The sequence below is a fragment of the Anomaloglossus baeobatrachus genome, chromosome 3, assembly GCF_048569485.1.
Source record: "Anomaloglossus baeobatrachus isolate aAnoBae1 chromosome 3, aAnoBae1.hap1, whole genome shotgun sequence".
Lineage (NCBI taxonomy): Eukaryota > Metazoa > Chordata > Amphibia > Anura > Aromobatidae > Anomaloglossus > Anomaloglossus baeobatrachus.
Genome location: NC_134355.1, coordinates 331131542 through 331152987, shown reverse-complemented (window position 1 = coordinate 331152987; position 21446 = coordinate 331131542). Strand labels below are relative to the sequence as shown.

The 21446-nt window shown below is 42.2% G+C and overlaps 1 protein-coding gene across 2 annotated transcripts in view; it reads left to right on the top strand.

Moving 5' to 3' along the window:
- The window catches only part of SOBP (sine oculis binding protein homolog), a 276403-nt gene that overhangs the window by 101260 nt on the left and 153697 nt on the right, over positions 1 to 21446 (top strand). For both annotated transcript variants that reach the window (XM_075340072.1, XM_075340071.1), the window contains 2 exons: positions 3932 to 4141; positions 15419 to 15570. In XM_075340072.1, coding sequence (XP_075196187.1) covers positions 3932 to 4141; positions 15419 to 15570 — 362 coding nt within the window. The remainder of the gene's footprint in view (positions 1 to 3931; positions 4142 to 15418; positions 15571 to 21446) is intronic.

Genomic DNA, 21446 nt, shown 5'->3' with positions numbered 1-21446 from the left:
GAACGTTTTTTAACGCAAAAACGGATCCAGTGCAAATGCATTTTTATTTCAATGCATTTGCAATGGACTCGCATCAACATGCGTTCATATGCGTTTGCGTGCGTTATAGTGAGGATCCAGCGACTTGCAGTTTTTTAACTTTTTTCAAAAACGCTACTTGTAGCGTTTTTGAGCTGTGTCCAAATACTGTTTTTCACTGGATCCTGACTATACTGAACACAAACGCATGTGAACGCTGGCATGCTGATAGACAGGATCTTGCTTGCTCTACTGAGCATGCCCAGAAACCAGCCTGCCGTGATCAGTCTCTCTCCCCCTCCCTCTCTCCCCCTCCCTCTCTCTCCTCTCTCTCTGCCCCGCCTGAGAGCGGTGGACGCTCGTAACCAAGGTAAATATCTGGTAACCAAGCAAAGCGCTTTGCTTAGTTACCCGATGTTTACCTTGGTTACGTGTGCAGGGAGCAGGCAGCCCGGCTCCTAGCAGCTACGGACGCTCGTAACCAAGGTAAATATCGGGTATCCAAGCAAAGCACTTCGCTTAGTTACCCGATGTTTACCTTGGTTACCTGCGTCTGCAGCTGTCAGATGCCGGCTCCTAGTCAATCACGTTCAGTTCCCCTCACTCCTGATCACATGGCTTCAATGCCCGCCCATAAACTTCAAGTGGCATGATCCTGCAAAATAACACATGCGTTTGCATGCGTTTTTCTTTGTAAAAACAGGATCCACTTTTACAGCAAAAAAACGTTCATGACGCATGTTAAAAAAATGTAGTGTGAAAGCAACCTAAACTGGCCCTTAGTCTAAGGAAACCCGAGCTGACGCTGATCCCAAAGATACGTCTGAAGGTGAAGATGTTTGTGCTGCCTTTCTTGCCCTAGCTTTTGAACAACCCTGGTCTAGTGGCACCCTTCCCTTCACCCAGGAGAGGGCCTGGACAGCAGTGATTAATCCCACACAAAAACACAGACGGGAAAACCAAAACTCAAACTCACAGCAAGACAATACATTCTCATGATGAAACTAAAGGAAGGGAGGAAATAATCAGACATCATGAGTATTTCCACAACACTCCAAACAGCATACAGCAAATGGAGAACCAAGCACAAGGACTGAGATCGCATAGAGCTTTCATCCACCATCTTAAAAAGAGCAGAGGCAACTATGACAAGTTTCCTGCAACATGTGACTCAAGCAACACTCCTCGGGCTAGCTGAAATTAACTCCTGTAAGCTCAATTACAAGAGCACAGTTGGTCGACGCCTGAGCCTGTCTGTGCGAATCAAAAGCAGCATCGTGTGAAGTGTCCGACTCTGCTGTGTGAACAGTGTTAGATGAAGTCATGACACTCAGCGAGTTTTGAGGCAGACACTGTGTGACATTTCTAAGTAGTTTATTTAAACATTGATATTAGTGAATAGCTTTATACAAAGATGGTAATGGAGGGTATTTGGTATGAATGTTGGTTTGTTGCAGGTCATTGGGGACCTGACAGGTTTCCTTTAAGAAAACAGCGGGCATCCCCAGACTGGTAATTTTTCTAAATTACACTTATTAGCAAAAGTGTTTGGAAGGGTTACTTCTTCTGCCTCCTAAGCTAGCAAATCTTGAGTTTGAACTTCTGCGTTATGAGATCTCGGTATGCAGTGTGGCATCCCACAAGCCTCCATGGCTCTCCTTGCTGTAAAAAGGCGAGATCTCACATGTAATCACGAGATGATACCTTTTGTCCTAGTCCCGGACTGCCATATTCTTCACTATGCAGTTGTAGAATGGTAACTTCTTTTAATGATTTATCATGGTTTTTCTTTTTGCTCTTTCATTTTTTCCTTGCCTTCTTCCACAAGCCATATCTTTCAAAATTTCCATCAACATTGTTGTATGTGGACTGTTTTTTTGCAAGATGAGTTGTAGTTTTGATTCACATTTTTCTATATAATAATATAAGAAATACGAAGCAAAGTCCACATGGGATTAAATGGTGATGGAGCTGTGTGTCGGCTTGTTTTTTGGGTGCTGAGATCAGGTTTTCATTGATACCATTTTGGAGTACATTTGATGTTTGATCCTTTTTATTACTTCTTTATGAAGGGATAATGAGTTGAAATACCCGCAATCTTGATATCATGATTTCTTCCCCTGTCGTTTTTACCATACAGGTTAACTTATTTTATATTTTGATAGACCGTACTTACATGGCAATACTAAATATGTTTTTTTATGGTCAGAAAAGGGCTTTGTTCTAATTATTTTATTTTTTAAACACATTTTTTATATTTCATAAACTTTTTCTTTCTTTTTTTACTTTATTTATTGTCTCTTTAGAGAACTTGAAGCTGTGATTACTTGAACTATAAACTATAATACAACAGTAGGGTTAGATACTATGTTGACTTAGCCTACCTATGACTAAAGGTACCGTCACACTAAGCAACATCGCTAGCAACATCGCTGCTGATGCACAACTTGCTAGTGATGTTGCTTAGTGTGACATCCAGCAACAAACTGGCCCCTGCTGTGAGGTCGTTGGTTGTTGCTGAATTGCCTGGGCCATTTTTTAGTTGTTGCTCTCCCGCTGTGAAGCACACATCGCTGTGTGTGACAGCGACAGAGCAACAACTAAATGTGCAGGCAACAGGGAGCCAGCTTCTGCGGACGCTGGTAACCACGGTAAACAGCGGGTAACCAAGAAGCCCTTCCCTTGGTTACCCGATATTTACCTTCGTTACCAGCGTCCGCCGCTCTCAGCTGTCAGTGCCGGCTACTGCTCTGTGCACATGTAGCTGCAGTTCACATCGGGTAATTAACCCGATGTGTACTGTGGCTAGGAGTGCAGGGAATAGGGAGCCGGCACTGCCAGTGTGAGAGCAGCGGACGCTGGTAACGAAGGTAAATATCGGGTAACCAAGGTAAGGGCTTCTTGGTTACCCGATGTTTACTGTGGTTACCAGCGTCCGCAGAAGCCGGCTCCCTGCTGCCTGCACACGTAGCAGAGTACACATCGGGTAATTAACCCGATGTGTACTGTGGCTAGGTGTGCACTGGTAACCAAGGTAAATATCGGGTTGGTTACCAATCCAACTGTGGTATGAGGTTTCACAGAGCTGCTAGAGACAGGAGACTACCTGGAGGGAGGGGATTTCCTCACAATCTGGTGAGGAAGGAGAAATGAAAGTAAAAGAGATGTGCCTGTCAGGCCTATTGTATGTGACAGAGGGTTAAATGTATTTTAATGGGATTTTAAGTGATATAGCAATACTAAGTAGCATGTATTTGTAAGGTGAAAGAAATGATACATGGTTTTCTAAATATTTTAAAAATATAAATATGAAAATTTAGATGTGCATTTACTTGAATGGCCCAGTTAAAGTCCAGACCTAAATCCCATTGAGAATATGTGACAAGACTTGAAAATTGCTCTTCACAGATTCTCTCCATCCAATCTCAATTAGAGTTATTTTGAAAAGAAAAATGGACAGAAATGTCAGCCTCTAGATGTGCAAAGCTTGTAGAGACACCCTCCAAAAGACTTGCTGTGCTAATTGGAACGAAAGGTGGCCCTATAAAGTCTTGACTTAGGGGGGCTGAATACAAATGCACGTCACAATTTTCAAATTTATATTTTTAAAACGCACAGAAAATTACTTTATGTATCATTTCCTTTATACTTCACAAATACTTGCTACTTGCTACCAACACGAAGTAGCAAGTATTTGTGATGTGTAAAGGAAATTATATACATGGTTCTCAGCATATTTGAAAAATTATGACGTGCATTTGTATTCAGCCCTCCTGAGTCAATAGTTTAAAGAACCACCTTTTGCTGCAACTACTGTTGCAAGTCTTTTGGGATATGTCTTTACTATGTACATACATACATATATATATATATATATATATAGTCATTAAATTTATTTGTTTTTTTATTTCAGAAAATTCATTGCCAAAGCCAAAATTATCAGAGGAAAGTGTTATCTCACCATTCAATGCATCACCATTCAATGCAAATCTAAATTATTCAGGGCTTGCTGCAGGAAATGGGCTCACAGAATTACCAGCAGGATCAAAGGATCATGGAAATCATGGAAATATGCCGATTGTGGTACCTTTAATTCCTCCTCCTTTCATGAAACCACCAGCAGGTATACCATGACTTTATTTATATTTGTATTATCCGTGTTTGCAAACCATGATTGATTGTGTTGCTGTGATGAATATAAATGTCCATATGCTGTTGTAAATAGATAAACACTTTAACAATTAAACAGAAATTACATGTAATTTGAATATATCTATAAATCAACAGATAGTTTAAATTATCAAGGTACAGTACCTCTACATGGGAACTGGATTCAGCAGAAACAAATCTGCTCTGGTTTTTGAAGCAAGTCAGTCCTGAACCTGTAGATTTGTCAAGGATTTCTTCTGTATTGCAATTGTCTGTTCATAGGGACAGATATACTGCAGATTTTTTTTTATAGATTTTCTGGTCTGAAAATCTCTCATGTATTAAAATATCTGCAAAGTGGATAAGATTTTAATATCTACCCACTGCATAAAACATTACCTATTATTGACGGGGGGGACTCGCAGATAACCGAGACCAGCGGGTTATTGTTATCTTATTTTTACAATCCGGTTCTGGTCTGGAGCCGATAATTAACCTTCATTGAATATGCACTGCTTTCCCCGCCTACCGGCACCTGTGATTGGTTTCAGTCAGACACGCCCCCACACCCAGTGGCAGCTTGTCAGCTGACTGCGTGAAATCACAGGCGCTATGCATATTTATAACGTACAGTAAAAATAAATAAAAAATTGGCTTATGGTCCCCTATATTAGGTTACCCAGCACTGGTAAAGCCCACAGCTACAGGCTGCAGCCCCCAGCCCTGCACTTACCTTGACTTGGAATCAAAATGAGAGGAACCGCATGCGGCTTTTTTTAATTATTTAAATAAATAATTTAAAAAACTGGCATGCGGTCCCCCCAATTTTGATACCCTACGTCAATTGTTTTATTTATTCTTATACCACAATACTGACCCGCAGACAGTACCTATGATTGGTTGCAGGCAGACACTGTCAAACAGGCTGGGGGCCTGTCTGACTGTAACCAATCACAGATGCCAGGCCGGCCTGTGGGCTGGAAAAGAAGTGCATATAGATGAGCGGCCCAGGAAGTGAAGGAGAGGCTGCAGGAGCAGTGTACCGCTGTGCAGGAGCAGTGTACAGCCGCAACAGAGCCTCGGTTAAGTTTGAAGTGCTTACTTCATTCTTATTTTTTTTATTTTTTAAAATTTCTCGAGTGCCGGATCAAACACTCCGTATCCCGGGGCCAGCACTCGGGTACCTTTGAAACCGTGCAGATCCAGATTTTACAGTCCGGGTCCGCCCATCACTACTTTTAACCCTGCTGTGCTGTTCGGGTCATAGTGACCCGTAGACAATTTTTTTGTGAACCTGTAGATATTTTTCTATAAGTTTCTAAAACTTGAGGTTACTTGACTTTCCCTCATTTGGAGGGACCTATCTATGAGTATTTTTTTTTTGTGTTTACTTTTAGCTACACGCCGATTTGTACACTTGTCGTGTTCGGGTCATTGTGGCCCGGAATCATTTTTTACAGCTGTGAGGCCATATTTTCAGTGAAATAAAGGAGTTATAACCTCAGTTGGGTCTATTTATTGCATCTACTATTGTATATTAATTTATTTATTTCCTACATTATTTCAATGGGGTCGTACACACGATCTGCCGGGTGTATGCATTGAGATCTGCGCACCATAAAAATGGCTTATATTGATTATTTTTGGTGTGCACTACATGTGTATATTCTGCGCAGAACGGACTGCGCAGAACGCGCTGTGTAAGAGGGCCTTATTTTGTAAAGCTGAGCTCTAAAGGCCTCCAAATGGTTTTTTTTGCTAAGTAAAGGTGGTGTCACACACAGCGACGACGACAACGACGTCGCTGCTACGTCACCATTTTCTGTGACGTTGCAGCGACGTCCCGTCGCTGTCGCTGTGTGTGACATCCAGCAACGACCTGGCCCCTGCTGTGAGGTCGCCGGCTGTTGCTGAATGTCCAGCTTCATTTTTTGGTCGTCACTCTCCCGCTGTGACACACACATCGCTGTGTGTGACAGCGAGAGAGTGACGAAATGAAGCGAACAGGCAGCAGGAGCCGGCGTCTGGCAGCTGCGGTAAGCTGTAACCAGCGTAAACATCGGGTAACCAAGGGAAGACCTTTCCCTGGTTACCCGATATTTACCTTCGTTACCAGCCTCCGCTCTTGCTGCCAGTGCCGGCTCCTGCTCTGTGCACATGTGGCTGCAGTACACATCGGGTAATTAACCCGATGTATACTGTAGCAAGGAGAGCAAGGAGCCAGCGCTAAGCAGTGTGCGCGGCTCCCTGCTCTCTGCACTGTGACATGTAGCTGCAGCACACATCGGGTTAATTAACCCGATGTGTACTGTACCTAGGAGAGCAAGGAGCCAGCGCTAAGCGCGGCTCCCTGCTCTTTGCACATGTAGCACAGCGACGTTATGATCGCTGCTTCTGCTGTGTTTGACAGCTAAGCAGCGATCATAACAGCGACTTACAAGGTCGCTGTTAGAAATAGAAGAAATATAGCACTCACCGGTTGTTTTGCTGTGCAGAGTACTGTTTATTAAACAGCGGAGGTTACATGTGCGGAGAGGGCTGGTGGGGAGAGGGAGTGAACGCCGTGGCAGAGACGGCCGTTTCGCACCTGTCCGGTGCTTCAGCTGGTCTCCAGCTGAAGCACCGGACAGGTGCGAAACGGCCGTCTCTGCCACGGCGTTCACTCCCTCTCCCCACCAGCCCTCTCCGCACATGTAACCTCCGCTGTTTAATAAACAGTACTCTGCACAGCAAAACAACCGGTGAGTGCTATATTTTTTCTATTTCAAACCGCATGATTTGCTATCTATGGATATAAGCACCCCGGTGTTTGCTTTTAGCCTCTGAATACGAGACTTTTTCCTACATGGAATATAATGGCTTGCTGTATGCTAAGTAGTGCCCTGGAATTCCTCCCTCACTTCTGAAGGTCGCTGTTACGTCACCGAAAATGGTGACGTAACAGCGACGTCGTTGTCGCTGTCGCTTAGTGTGAACCCAGCTTTAGTCTGTCTTCCTGGCTTATCTCCTTGTTTTCAGAAGGGTTCTTATCTTCTCTGCTCTTATCAGTACACATATGCTAGCACAAACATGCTCAGGAAAGTGAAACCATGGCCTCCACAACCACTTCTACCCCCAAGGCCTCTACCAGCGGTGCTTCAAGAATAAAAAGAAAAAGGTGCAGCTATTGCCCTTATTCTTGTGATAATAAAATAGGTATTACATGTTCTGGATGCCAAATATCCTTATGCAAAAGCCCATGTTTATTGTTCTTCATGCAATTATACATAAAGTAATATTACCATGTGAATATGTTCAAATTAAAGTGTTTATTATCTTTCATTTTTTTTTCACAAAATGTTTGATTTGCTTGTTTTGGTTTTTTTTTTTTTTTACCACATATGTGTAGTTTGCTATTTTTCCTTTTTACTTATTACTAAGTTTTTTCCGAATAAAAAAAAAAAATCAATTTCATTTTTCTTTTTTTTTTATTTCCAAATATGTTCCCATACAGTCTAGTAAGCAAAAGGTATAAAATAATTGAGTTAGAGTATCTAAAATCAAGATTTAATAAACCGGGTCATAGTGACCCTGGAGCAATACAAGTGTATAGTAAATGGGAACAGAACAGCAGGGTTAATGTAAATGTTATGCTTCTAGTTTTCTCAGCGCTAGTGCATAGGATGAAATCCACAATATATGTGATGATGAACCTGCACCTAATTTGCAAGTGGCTTATGCATTTTATGCATATTCGTTGTAAAATTTGCTACAAATTTGCAGAAAATTCCATGGTAATTTTTTTTCTACTGAGTTTGCACCCTGCAATGGCATAAATTTACATGATGCCAAATTGAAAATTTTTATGTGTAGGGTAACACAAAAAGGGTTTTGCTAGTAGCAACCTTACCAAGGCGATTTCTATACAGTGTGTCCACCCATATCCTGTCCACCGCCATTAACTTGAGAACGGCGGCAGCTATAGGCATAGAAGTGGTGTCTAGGTATAGTAAAGTAGCCATGCACTACGCAATGAAACCACCTGTAGCGCCACCTGGTGGAAAACAACGGAGTTAGTATTTTTATTTCGAAAACGGAATGAGATAGAGAAAAAAAGTGAATTAAAAAATTATAGGGCATCATCAATTCAATACAAATCGACACCTTGCATACAGAAATGCTATGATATGAAACCCATGACCCCCCCAAAACATTGAATGCTGGTCACACATATGGTGCTCATTTAACTTTGATGCTCAAAGTGGCCACCGTCAGTTGCAATGCACATCTGGACTCTGGACAGCATACTGTATCTTGCTGCACGTTGTGCAATATGGTAGGTGACATAATTGCACAAGCATCTGTAATATGTCGTCGTAGGTCCTGCAATGTTGGTGGAGGGGTCGCATACACCTGCTGTTTGATGTGACCTCACAGAAAGAAGTCCAATGGGGTCAGGTCAGGTGAGCGTGGAGGTTACTCCACGCAGCCACCATACCCAATGACTTGTAGGAAGGTCTCCATGAGGTATCGCTTTACGTCCGCAGCCTTGTGAGTTTTACACATTCTAATCATAGAATTTCCGTATGCAAGGTGTCGATTCGCATTGAATTGATGATGCCCTATAACTTTGTAAGTCACTTTTTTTCTCTATCTCGTTCCGTTTTTGAGATAAAAATGCTAACTCCGTTGTTTTCCACCAGGTGGCGCAATAGGATGTTTCATTGCGTAGTGCATGGCTACTTTACTATACCTAGACACCACTTTTATGGCTATAGCTGCTGCCGTTCTCAAGTTCATGGTGGTGGGCAGGATATGGGTGAATACACTGTATATCTAACTGATGTGATCTGAACTGGGAAGTATATTTTTATTGCAAACCTTAAGCGGACTTTACATGCTACGATATCGTTAATGATTTATCGTTGGGGTCACGTTGTTTTGTGACGCACATCCAGCATTAACGATATCGTAGTGTGTGACACTTATGTGCGACCTAAAACGATCACAAAAGCGGCCAAAATCGTTTGCCGCTGAGAGGTCATCCTAAAACAAAAAATCGTTCTCTTCTAATTAGCGATGTTGTTCCTCATTCCTGCAGCAGCACACATCGCTGCGTGTGACACCGCAGGAGCGAGGAACATCTCCTTACCTCCGTCCACCGGCAATGCGGAAGGAAGGAGGTGGGCGGGATGTTTACGTCCTGCTCATCTCCGCCCCTCCGCTTCTATTGGACGGCTGCTATGTGACGTCGCTGTGACGCCGCACGACCCACCCCCTTAGAAAGGAGGCAGATCGCCGGCCAGAGCGACGTCGCAGGACAGGTAAGTCCGTGTGACAGGGGTAAGCGAGGTTGTGCGCGACGGGCAGCGAATTGCCCGTGTCGCACAACCGACGGGGGCAGATACGATCGCTTGCGATCTTGCTAGCGAGATCGCAGCGTGTAAAGCCTGCTTAAGTCTTCCCTTTGAAAAGTTTGCTACATAGTAGATCCATACTATATTATTTCTAAGTTTATACATGATCCTTTGCAATATTTCTAATTTATTCATTGCAAGACATCAATATTTTTCACACATTTCAAGTAAATGATTTATATCCATACAAAGTTTGTCAAAATGTAGCTTTTACAGCATAATGAGGTATCTGTTGCATGTTATCAAGTAATGTATTTCCTTTTAGTTGGGCTTTTTGCCAAGACTTATAAAATGGTTTTCTTTTACACGGTTAGATGAACGCGCACTTTGTGGTGATTCGATCCTCTTTTCCTGTGTACCAAAATCTTTTTTCTTCTCTCATGACCTTCTATCTCTTCCCAGTGACACCCTTTTCTCATGTCGTCTTATTCACACAGTCACAAAGTTACTATTCAAACTTCTAATATATTCAGTTTCTTCACATGTTTAACCTTGCTCTCATATCTCACTTATGTAGCCAAATTCTCACACTCAAGACTCGCTTATCTGGACGCGTAAATTTTGTTTTTGTTGAAGGACATGGATCATTATTGACTTATTTTGCCATTAGAAATGGTTCACCCACCAATCATACAACATTGCTACTTCTTTTATAAATATAAAAAATAAAATGAGCAGCTTTAAATCTCTACATTAAACCTTTTAGACTACTTTTAATCTATGTCAGTTAGTTGATCAGCATTGGTTACATCTGGGCAACGCTTATATAACACATCTAATATGTCTGTTCTCCAAGCTATATTTTCTCTTCTTGCAGTGCATACTCCATTTTAGAGAGTAACTAAACTTTGATTTTTTTTTATATTTTTTTTGTCCAGGATGACAAGTTATAAAGTTATGAAACTTTACAAATCACATTAGTAAAATATTTGTCTTTGTTCCTGTAAAACCCAACTGCTGTTGTCCCCAGTCTATTTGCCTGCCTTCTGCTGCACTGATTTGTGAATCTAGCCATTTGGAGTACTGATGCTGGCAGTGAAAGAGTCTCCACCTCTGAATGTTATGCTGATCAAAACAGTCACCTTCAGCAGGCTTGATAAATCCTCACTGCCCCTTTTATGGTATTTTGTAATGGAAACATTGCATTTACTTCCACACCCTCACCCTGTTCACATTATGTCCCCCTCTTCTTCCAGTAATACATACTTGTGAAAGCAATGCTTCCAATACAGTATACTGGGGGCCGTGAGGAATTGTATATTTATGCACACTACAGACATTATTTATCTTACTTGAGTGTAAGGAGATAGCTTTGTGGGTTACACCTGCCGCACAGCAATCTTACAAGTGTGCTAGATGACTAAAGTTACCAAATCAAGCAAAAAGCAAGCAGGAAATTATTTTGATAAGCTGTCATGGGGTGTGATGAGGTAACTTGGGACAGGTGCACCTACACTAGCCCTAATGTTAGGGTAGCCCTAGCTGTTCCTGTTCCCAAAGATACGTCTAATGGTGACGATGTTTGGGCCGCCTTCCTAACCCTAGCCTACCCTTCCTAACACAAGCTACAACACAGCAGAGCCAGAGAATACAACTGGCAGAGGTCTGGGGATGCATACTCAGAAAAGAAGCAGGAGCAATTACGTGGAGGGTGGAACAGCTGCTAGACTGATCACTAATAAGCACACAACTGGTTGTCTGACTGTGCAACTCAAAAGCACCAGGTGGCGGAGTCTACAGTGTGAACAGGCTCAGAAGTTGCCATGACACTCAGTGAGTTTAGAGCTGAACACCATGTAACATAAGCAGAACATTGTGAAGAAAACACAGTTGCTGACCCTTTCACTGCCAGCATCAGTACTCCAAGTGAGTACACGGTTAGATGAACGCGCACTTTGTGGTGATTCGATCCTCTTTTCCTGTGTACCAAAATCTTTTTTCTTCTCTCATGACCTTCTATCTCTTCCCAGTGACACCCTTTTCTCATGTCGTCTTATTCACACAGTCACAAAGTTACTATTCAAACTTCTAATATATTCAGTTTCTTCACATGTTTAACCTTGCTCTCATATCTCACTTATGTAGCCAAATTCTCACACTCAAGACTCGCTTATCTGGACGCGTAAATTTTGTTTTTGTTGAAGGACATGGATCATTATTGACTTATTTTGCCATTAGAAATGGTTCACCCACCAATCATACAACATTGCTACTTCTTTTATAAATATAAAAAATAAAATGAGCAGCTTTAAATCTCTACATTAAACCTTTTAGACTACTTTTAATCTATGTCAGTTAGTTGATCAGCATTGGTTACATCTGGGCAACGCTTATATAACACATCTAATATGTCTGTTCTCCAAGCTATATTTTCTCTTCTTGCAGTGCATACTCCATTTTAGAGAGTAACTAAACTTTGATTTTTTTTTATATTTTTTTTGTCCAGGATGACAAGTTATAAAGTTATGAAACTTTACAAATCACATTAGTAAAATATTTGTCTTTGTTCCTGTAAAACCCAACTGCTGTTGTCCCCAGTCTATTTGCCTGCCTTCTGCTGCACTGATTTGTGAATCTAGCCATTTGGAGTACTGATGCTGGCAGTGAAAGAGTCTCCACCTCTGAATGTTATGCTGATCAAAACAGTCACCTTCAGCAGGCTTGATAAATCCTCACTGCCCCTTTTATGGTATTTTGTAATGGAAACATTGCATTTACTTCCACACCCTCACCCTGTTCACATTATGTCCCCCTCTTCTTCCAGTAATACATACTTGTGAAAGCAATGCTTCCAATACAGTATACTGGGGGCCGTGAGGAATTGTATATTTATGCACACTACAGACATTATTTATCTTACTTGAGTGTAAGGAGATAGCTTTGTGGGTTACACCTGCCGCACAGCAATCTTACAAGTGTGCTAGATGACTAAAGTTACCAAATCAAGCAAAAAGCAAGCAGGAAATTATTTTGATAAGCTGTCATGGGGTGTGATGAGGTAACTTGGGACAGGTGCACCTACACTAGCCCTAATGTTAGGGTAGCCCTAGCTGTTCCTGTTCCCAAAGATACGTCTAATGGTGACGATGTTTGGGCCGCCTTCCTAACCCTAGCCTACCCTTCCTAACACAAGCTACAACACAGCAGAGCCAGAGAATACAACTGGCAGAGGTCTGGGGATGCATACTCAGAAAAGAAGCAGGAGCAATTACGTGGAGGGTGGAACAGCTGCTAGACTGATCACTAATAAGCACACAACTGGTTGTCTGACTGTGCAACTCAAAAGCACCAGGTGGCGGAGTCTACAGTGTGAACAGGCTCAGAAGTTGCCATGACACTCAGTGAGTTTAGAGCTGAACACCATGTAACATAAGCAGAACATTGTGAAGAAAACACAGTTGCTGACCCTTTCACTGCCAGCATCAGTACTCCAAGTGAGTACTTTCTGATATCAACAAAGCTAAATGCAAGGAAATAGACTAGGGAAAGTCAGGGGTTTGGAAGCCATTTACTTGCAAATTCCCTAATAAAATTTGGAAACGTTCATAGCATCCCATTGTGGACATAAGGCCACTTTACACGCGATATCGGTACCGATATCGCTAGCGTGGGTACCTGCCCCTATCGGTTGTGCGACACGGGCAAATCGCTGCCCGTGGCGCACAACACCCGTCACACTACTTACCTGCCCTGCGACTTCGCTGTGACCGGCGAACCGCCTCCTTTCTAAGGGGGCGGTCTGTGCGGCGTCACAGCGACGTCACTAAGCGGCCACCCAATCAAAGCGGAGGGGCGGAGATGAGCGGGACGTAACATATCATCCACCTCTTTCCTTCGCATTGCGGCCGGCGGCAGGTAAGGAGAGGTTCCTCCTTCCTGCGGTGTCACACGGAGCGATGTGTGCTGCTGCAGGAGCGACGAACTACATCGTACACGCTGCAGCAGCGATATTTGAGAATGGACCCCCATGTCACCGATGAGCGATTTTGAACGTTTTTGCGACGATTCAAAATCGCTCATAGGTGTCACACACAACAACATCGCTAATGCGGCCGGATGTGCGTCACAAATTCCGTGACCCCAACGACATCGCATTAGCGATCTCGTAGCGTGTAAAGCGGCCTATACTGTATATCGCCTATGTCATATCACTATAATCACTATCACTATAATAAATGTTACTGTTATTTTATAACCTTATGTAATATTTTATTTAGTCAGAAATCTTAGCCAAATCTATGATTTCAGAGAATAGAAAATCTATTTTAGTATAACTATCCAAATTGCAATCACTGGGATGTGTGAATCAAGGTGCCTCCTATTATAATCCCTTAAATTACACAATGGAGGAGATTGCAATGAAATGGAGAAATTAGTAAATACAAGAACAAAAGAACATTATTAGCTACTGGTGATTCCTCCATCCAGCCTGCAGATATCAGTGCATATAACTGCAACTGGCACATATGGTAAATTACTTTGCTCAGCAAATGAGTTGTTTCCCTTTAAGAAAAAAAAAAAACATGAGTGCAGGTAAAGTCATACAGTTACACCTTTACTGAACATGACTGTAGCGACTTTAATACACCAAGCTACAAAGTTTGATATCTAGTTTTACTCAGTACTCAGATCAGGGACTTTTCATTAAGGCTGCTTTCACACTTCCGTCTTTTTCCTTCAGTCACAATCCGTCGCTTTGAGAAAAAACTGAATCCTACAAAATATTTTGCAGGATTCAGTTTTTACCCATAGACTTGTATTAATGAAGTAATGTATTGCGACTGATGGCCTTGCATTGCATCCGTTTTGCAACGGATCAGTCGTGGAGTGACTGATCGTCGGGCGGAAGCAACGCAGAATGTGTTTTCTGTGCGGCAAAAAAACTAACAGCGACGGATGTGTCGGCATCCATCGTATGTTATAATGGAAGCATATGGGAGACGAAATCAGTTGGGATTCGTCAAATGTCGGATTCCGGTGACGTATCCATCTTTTAGCAACCGAGCATGCGCAGATGTGTGAATTCCTTTCTGGTTGAAATGTTATTTATGCTACTTCTATTATAAAATCATTTTACTAAGGGACTAGAAGGACCTGTGCTGATGTCATACCCATGTGACCAGAAGGGGTGGGGCTTCAGCCAACGTAGCTGATACCAGGAGGCAACATTATTTTTCTGTTGGTTGAGGCCCCACCCATTCTGGTCACAAGGGTATGACATCGCACAGGTACTTATAGTCACTTAGTAAAACGATTCTATAATAAAATTAGCATAAATAGCTGGGGAAGGACAGACAGGCGGGGGGGAATCACTATGAATACCCACCCCAGCTATCAGCTGATTGGCAGCTGCTGTCATTCAAACAGCTGCTTATTTTACAAACTTTACTTGCTTGTGTTTCAAAACCTTTACATCCTAACTGACAACTAAAGGTATGTATAGAATCAGCAAGATAGTGCCTGTATACCACTGGCTTTAGGATATATAGGAAAATCCTGCTGATTGGTGCGCTTTAAGAGTCACATCTGTTTTCTTCCAACTGGAAGGGCCCTATTAATTAGTTTGTCATTATATATGTTGACTTCTGTCCAGAAACACTAGTCTGTGCCCAGATCTCCTGCCACATATCTTTTTATTTGTGGCGATATTGTAAGGATTCAGATGTTTCTACACTAAGCTAACCTACATGGAATAATGACCATTGCATTCACATATACCCAATGCACCTACTTTAGTGGTCCTCTTCCAGTCTATCACTTTTAACTAGTCTGCCAAATATCATACCGCCCACTCTGAATATATTTGCAAATTATAATGATACAAAACATGTTTTTTTTTTTCTTCTATACTACAGAGGATGATGTATTAAATGTACAAATCATGTGCGCCTGGTGCCAGAAAGTGGGGATTAAGCGCTACTCCCTGAGTATGGGGAGCGAAGTGAAAAGCTTCTGCAGTGAAAAGTGCTTTGCAGCCTGCCGAAGAGCATACTTCAAGAGAAACAAGGTATGAGATACAATAAACTCTCCCCAAAAATCACCTAGGTATACTGTGCATGCTTATCTATGGCTAACAGACACACGTGCATGGTAAAATTTAATGTCGTAATATCATTGCCTTTGATTTTCCTACACCTTTGTAAATATGTTGTATATTTTGGTAGGATTCATGTTTCGATTTCCTTTCCTACAGGTTAGATCATCTACATTTAAATTACAGTATCTTTGTCAGTACCAAACATTTTCCATTGAATTTACATTGCATCATTGTAACCTCCTTCACACAGATCAGATCAAGATCTATTGTGGTGCAAATTTCATTTAGAAGAGCTGCAGAGGGATACAGGTGTCCCATCCAAAGTGTAGATACAGCATTTTAAGGACAACTTGACTTGTCAAAAATGCTATTAACCTGTACATATGGGGTTAAACGGCTGGTCAATAGTGTTTTAAAGCTGCTATTTTACAAATTTTATATATATATATATATGTGTGTGTATGTATATATAGCTGCGGCATGGGCAACAGTATGTTTTCAACTATTGATAAGGGCAATTCCTGTAGTTAAAATATATTAAAGATTTGCATGACCTTTGAATGTCTGTTGAAAAGGATATTTTTATTAGCAGGATAACCCCTTTAAGTGGCCTTTGGTGCTCTTACAATATGTGTGATGATGGTTTCTGTAAAACATTTTATCACTAATCTATTAAAGAAAACTCTCTCCGGGGTCCAGCACCGCTCTGCTCCTCTTCTTTTGACATCACTGTTATTCAGACTAGCCGGCTCACTCAAAAATATATGAGAACAATATAAGTTTATGGAATCTCATTCTGATGCTCCATACACTTACATTTTAAAAGCCACTTCGGGGTCACGCAGTGGGATCCTTGGAGTCCGAAGAGTGGTGACGTCACTGAGAAGAGAAGCGGAACAGTGCTGGATCCCGGAGAAGATGGCAGTAGGTGAGTATTTTAATACACACGATACATGACATACTGTACACGTGTACACAGGTTTCATGAAAAAAATCTTAATGGGAGGGCTTCTTTAAATAAAACAGTAAACGACTGTGAACATAAGACATGCCAGATTTCTATGTGATGTGTTAATGGGATAATACACTAAAACAACCTTAACATCCTAAACTAGCTATGTTCACCATCACAGGACAGGCCAATATGGTGGTCACAGTATTTATTTCAGATTTATACAATTCTGTGCCATAATATTCTGGAGGAATTCCCATTTTAAAGTAAGGATTTATGTAATTACTTTTACAGACTTTGATTAAAAGTCTGGGCTACTATTCTTAATTATGTACAACCTTGTAATGAAGCCATTACTTCTAGGAATTATTTGGAGTTAGGACTATATTTTTTTTTTCTTTTTCAGAAAGCAGTATGGTACTGTATTCTATTATCCACTAGTTAAACATGTTGCAAATTTTTTTATATATATATATATATATATATACATATATATATATATATATATATATATATATATATATATATATATATATATAAGACCCTTAACGTTTTACATTTTTAGAACAAGGGGCTGTGTAGGTGATTGTTTTTTGTACCCTGAGCTGATGTTTTTACTGGTACTATTTTGGGTTAGATACAATATTTTGATCGCCTTTTATTGTAATGTTGCTGCAGCTAAAAAGGCTGTAATTCTGCCATTTTAATTTTTTCTTTATTCCACCATTTATCGATCTGGGCTGGTGGATGTTAGAGACCTTGCGCTCCTTCACCTTTCATTTCAAGATGCCCCACAGATGCTCAATAGGGTTTATGGCTAGCACCTTTACCCTCAGTTTTTTTTTAGCAAGACAGTGTTTGTCTTGGAGGTGTATTTGAGGTCGTTATCATGTTGGAATACTGCCCTGTGACCCAGATTCCGACATGGGAGGGGATCTTGCTCTGCTTCAGTATGTTACATTACATGTTGGCATTCATGGTTCATTCAATGAACTGTAGCTCCCTAGAGTCGGCAGCACTCATGCAGTCCCAAACGATGAGACTCCCACCACCATGCTTGACTGTAGCCAAGACACACTTGTCTTTGTACCCCTCACCTGGTTGATGCCACACATGCTTGACACTGTCTGAACCAAATACATTTATCTTGGTCTCATCAGACCACAGACATGATTGCAGTAATCCATATCCTTTAGTCTGCTTGTCTTCAGCAAAATGTTTGAGGGGTTTCTTGTAGATCATTTTTAGAAGAGGCTTTCTTCTGGGACGAAAGCCATGCAGATCAATTTAGAGCAGTGTGCGGCATATGAGCACTGACTGGCTGACTATCCACCTCTTTAATCCCTGCAGCAATGCTGGCAGCACTCCTATGCCTATTTTGAAAAGAGAACCTCTGGATATGACGCTGAGCACATGCACTCAACTTGTTTGGTCAACCATGAGCAGAATTTGGCCATTTTCACTTAGGGGTGTACTCACTTCTGTTGTCAGCAGTTTAGACATTAATGGCGGTGTGTTGAGTTATTTAGATGGCACACCAAATTTACACAGTTATACAAGCTGTACACTTACTACATTGTATCAAAGTATCATATCTTCAGTGCTGTCCCATAAGAAGATATAATAAAATATTTACAGAAATGTGAGGGGTGTATTCACTCTTTTAATATACTGTATATTTTATTTATTCTATATTTTTGAAAAAAATTCTTCTTCACTTTTAACTATATTTGTTAGTCCCCTTTAGACTATGTGTCCACGGTAGAATGTACCTGCGGATTTTTCTGCATGAAAATCCGCGACTTTCGCGGCAAATCCGCACCCGCGGATTTGCCGCGGATTTTGATGCGGATTTTTTTTTTTTCCCCATTCTATACCCAAAATCCGCACCAAAATCCGCAACAAATAATTGACATGCTGCAGATTTTTCCGCATCAAAATCCGCGGCAAATCCGCCGCGGAAAAATTCGCAGCATAGACACAGCATTTCCAAAATGCCATTGAAATGGCTTGGAAGTGCCGCTGCTGCAGATTTTCGGGAAATCCGCGGTAAATCCGCGGCAAATCCGCGGCAAAATCCGCGGTAAATCCGCAGCGTGGGCACATAGCCTTAAAGGGCTTTCACCTACTATCATCCGATTGCTTGTACTATACATAGCAGTGCATCAGTACTGCTATGTATAGCCAATATCATGGTCTCCTATGAACATCATAAGACTCATCATGATTCATGACAATATGGAGATCTTTAGCAAACTCCAGGGTGTCATGGGAACCTATCAGTGCCTCTCAATCATGCCACAGGTACATCGACAGGCACATTGAATGACCTGCATCTCTGCCGGGGAAAAGGGAATTCCCCTGTCTGAGATTAACAGCAGCATTTAACAGGTTGAAACCTATAGGCAGACTGTGCTCCACTCACAGATGTTATAAACCGATGATGGCTGAATAATTCAGCCATTATCTGCTGGGAAAGATGCTGGCTCGGAGAGCAAGCCGATATTTAAAGGCTGCCTTACATGCAGCGACATCTCTAAAGCGATGTCGTTGGGGTCACGGAATTCGTGACGCACATCCGGCGCCGTTAGCGATGTTGTTGCGTGTGACACCTACGAGCGATTGAAAAAGGTCGCAAAATCGTGCCAAATCGCTAATCGCTGACATGCTCCCCTATTCCCAATTATAGTTGCTGCTGCAGGTACGATATTGTTTGTCGTTCCTGCGGCATCACACATCGCTATGTGTGACACCGCAGGAACGAGGAACCTCACCTTACCTGCGGCCGCCGGCAATGAGGAAGAAAGGAGGTGGGCGGGATGTTACGTCCCGCTCATCTCCGCCCCTCCACTTCTATTGGGCACTTGCTTAGTGATGGCGCTGTGACGCCGAACGAACCGCTCCCTTAGAAAGGAGGCGGTTCGCCGGTCACAGCGTCGTTGCTAGGCAGGTAAGTATGTGTGACGGGGACTAGCGATGTTGTGCGCCACGGGCAGCGATTTGCCCGTGACGCACAGCCGATAGGGGCGGGTACGCACGCTAGCGATATCGATATCGATATTGCAGCGTGTAAAGCGGCCTTAAGGCAGTGATATGACATATGACGTAACTGGATGTCATATATCGATAAGTGGCTAAATAGGTGGAAATAGATGTTATAGCCTTGCATAGGCATTTGGTTGCATGGTAAAACCCTTCTAATAACCTCCCTATTATACAATTTGAACAAAGTAATGTACCTGTCTAATCTCTAAAATTTACCCACTGTTTATTTATATCATTTTTTTGCCATTCTACACCATCTTATTTCTAAACAACAATAAATTTGTCACCTTTCCCCGGCTAATGCATGTTCCAGGCTACGAGCTCCAGCAACAATTAAAGATCAGGTTACCAGATACAACTACAACTGCTGCAGCCCTGCTATGTGATATGATTGTGTGTTTAGTTAAGAATAGAAATTAATATATCTATTTAACGTGCAAGTGTAACAGATGTATACAATACATGAAGCTATGGAAATCATTATTTTACTCTGAGTTCACATTACAATTGGAACTGCACAAGGTTTAAACTGTGCTGGATTAAAATAATCAAATCACATGTTAATCACCCTGTAAAGGTCTACTGCTGCCTCTCCGCCTTTGCTTTGGTCACTGTTTACTGGCTGCAGTGGTGACATCACCACTGCAGCTAATCACTGAGCTCAGGGGCTCGAGCAATCTATATCAGCTCAGTGTCATGCTAGGTACAGGGAAATACCATGCAAGCAGCGAAAAGCAAAGGAAACCCTTTGACTAGGGAAGGGGGAGATGGTGACCCCTGACCAAACCTACTGGTGGTCCCTGGGGTCCCTCACCGCTCTAGATAGGTTCTGCACCTAAGCGCTGAGCCAGATACCTGACTCTAGTTATCCCTAGTGCTGGACCCTATATAGGGAAAAAGTGGGATGAGCTTTTCGTCAACCCCACTAAACACTAGAAAGGACACAAGGAGGACACACAGGGGGGAAATGCATTAATTACTTATCCACAGATGACTCAGGTACAAGTTTCGCAAAGTTTCAGCAACAATACCACAGATGAGTACAAGACACATGCTTGCAACCAGAGCTTGAATGAACTGAATAATATCACCAGCACAAGTCCAGGGATGATGGGAGTATTTAAGCACAAGGGGAATACAGCGGCAGGATGGAAAGAAGGCTATGCTGGGTCCAAAAAGGAGAGCGATGAAAACCCAGCAGGAAAACTACCTAGCAAAAAGAGAATACTGATGCTGGAAAGAAGTTTAGCTCCCCCGAGTCCTAAACGCGAACATATGGAAATCCAGCAGCAAAGCTACCTGGTACAATGAATACTAACAGCAAGAACATTAGAAAGCCAGAGAGTATTTTGCACAGCCAAACACTGTGACCTTCTATTGCCAGAAATCACATGATTTTCTGTCACCCTTTACACTAAAGGCCACTTTACATGCAGCGACATCGCTAGTGATGTCGCTGCCGATCGCACCCGCCCCCGTCGTTTGTGCGTCACAGGCAAATCGCTGCCCGTGGCGTACAAAATCGCTAGTACCCGTCACACAAACTTACCTTCCAAGCGACGTCACTGTGGCCAGCAAACTGCCTCTTTTCTAAGGGGGCGGTTCGTGTGGTGTCACAGCGATGTCACGGCAGGCATCCAATAGAAGCGGAGGGACAGAGAGCAGCTGCAGGAAAGTCACGCCCACCTCGTTGCCGGAGGACACAGGTATGGTGTTGTTCGTTGTTCCTGGGGTGTCACACGTAGCGATGTGTGCTGCCACAGGAAAGACGAACAATCTGCATCCAAAAGCTGCAACGATATTTGGGAAAGGAACGACGTGTCAACGATCAACGATTAGGTGAGTATTT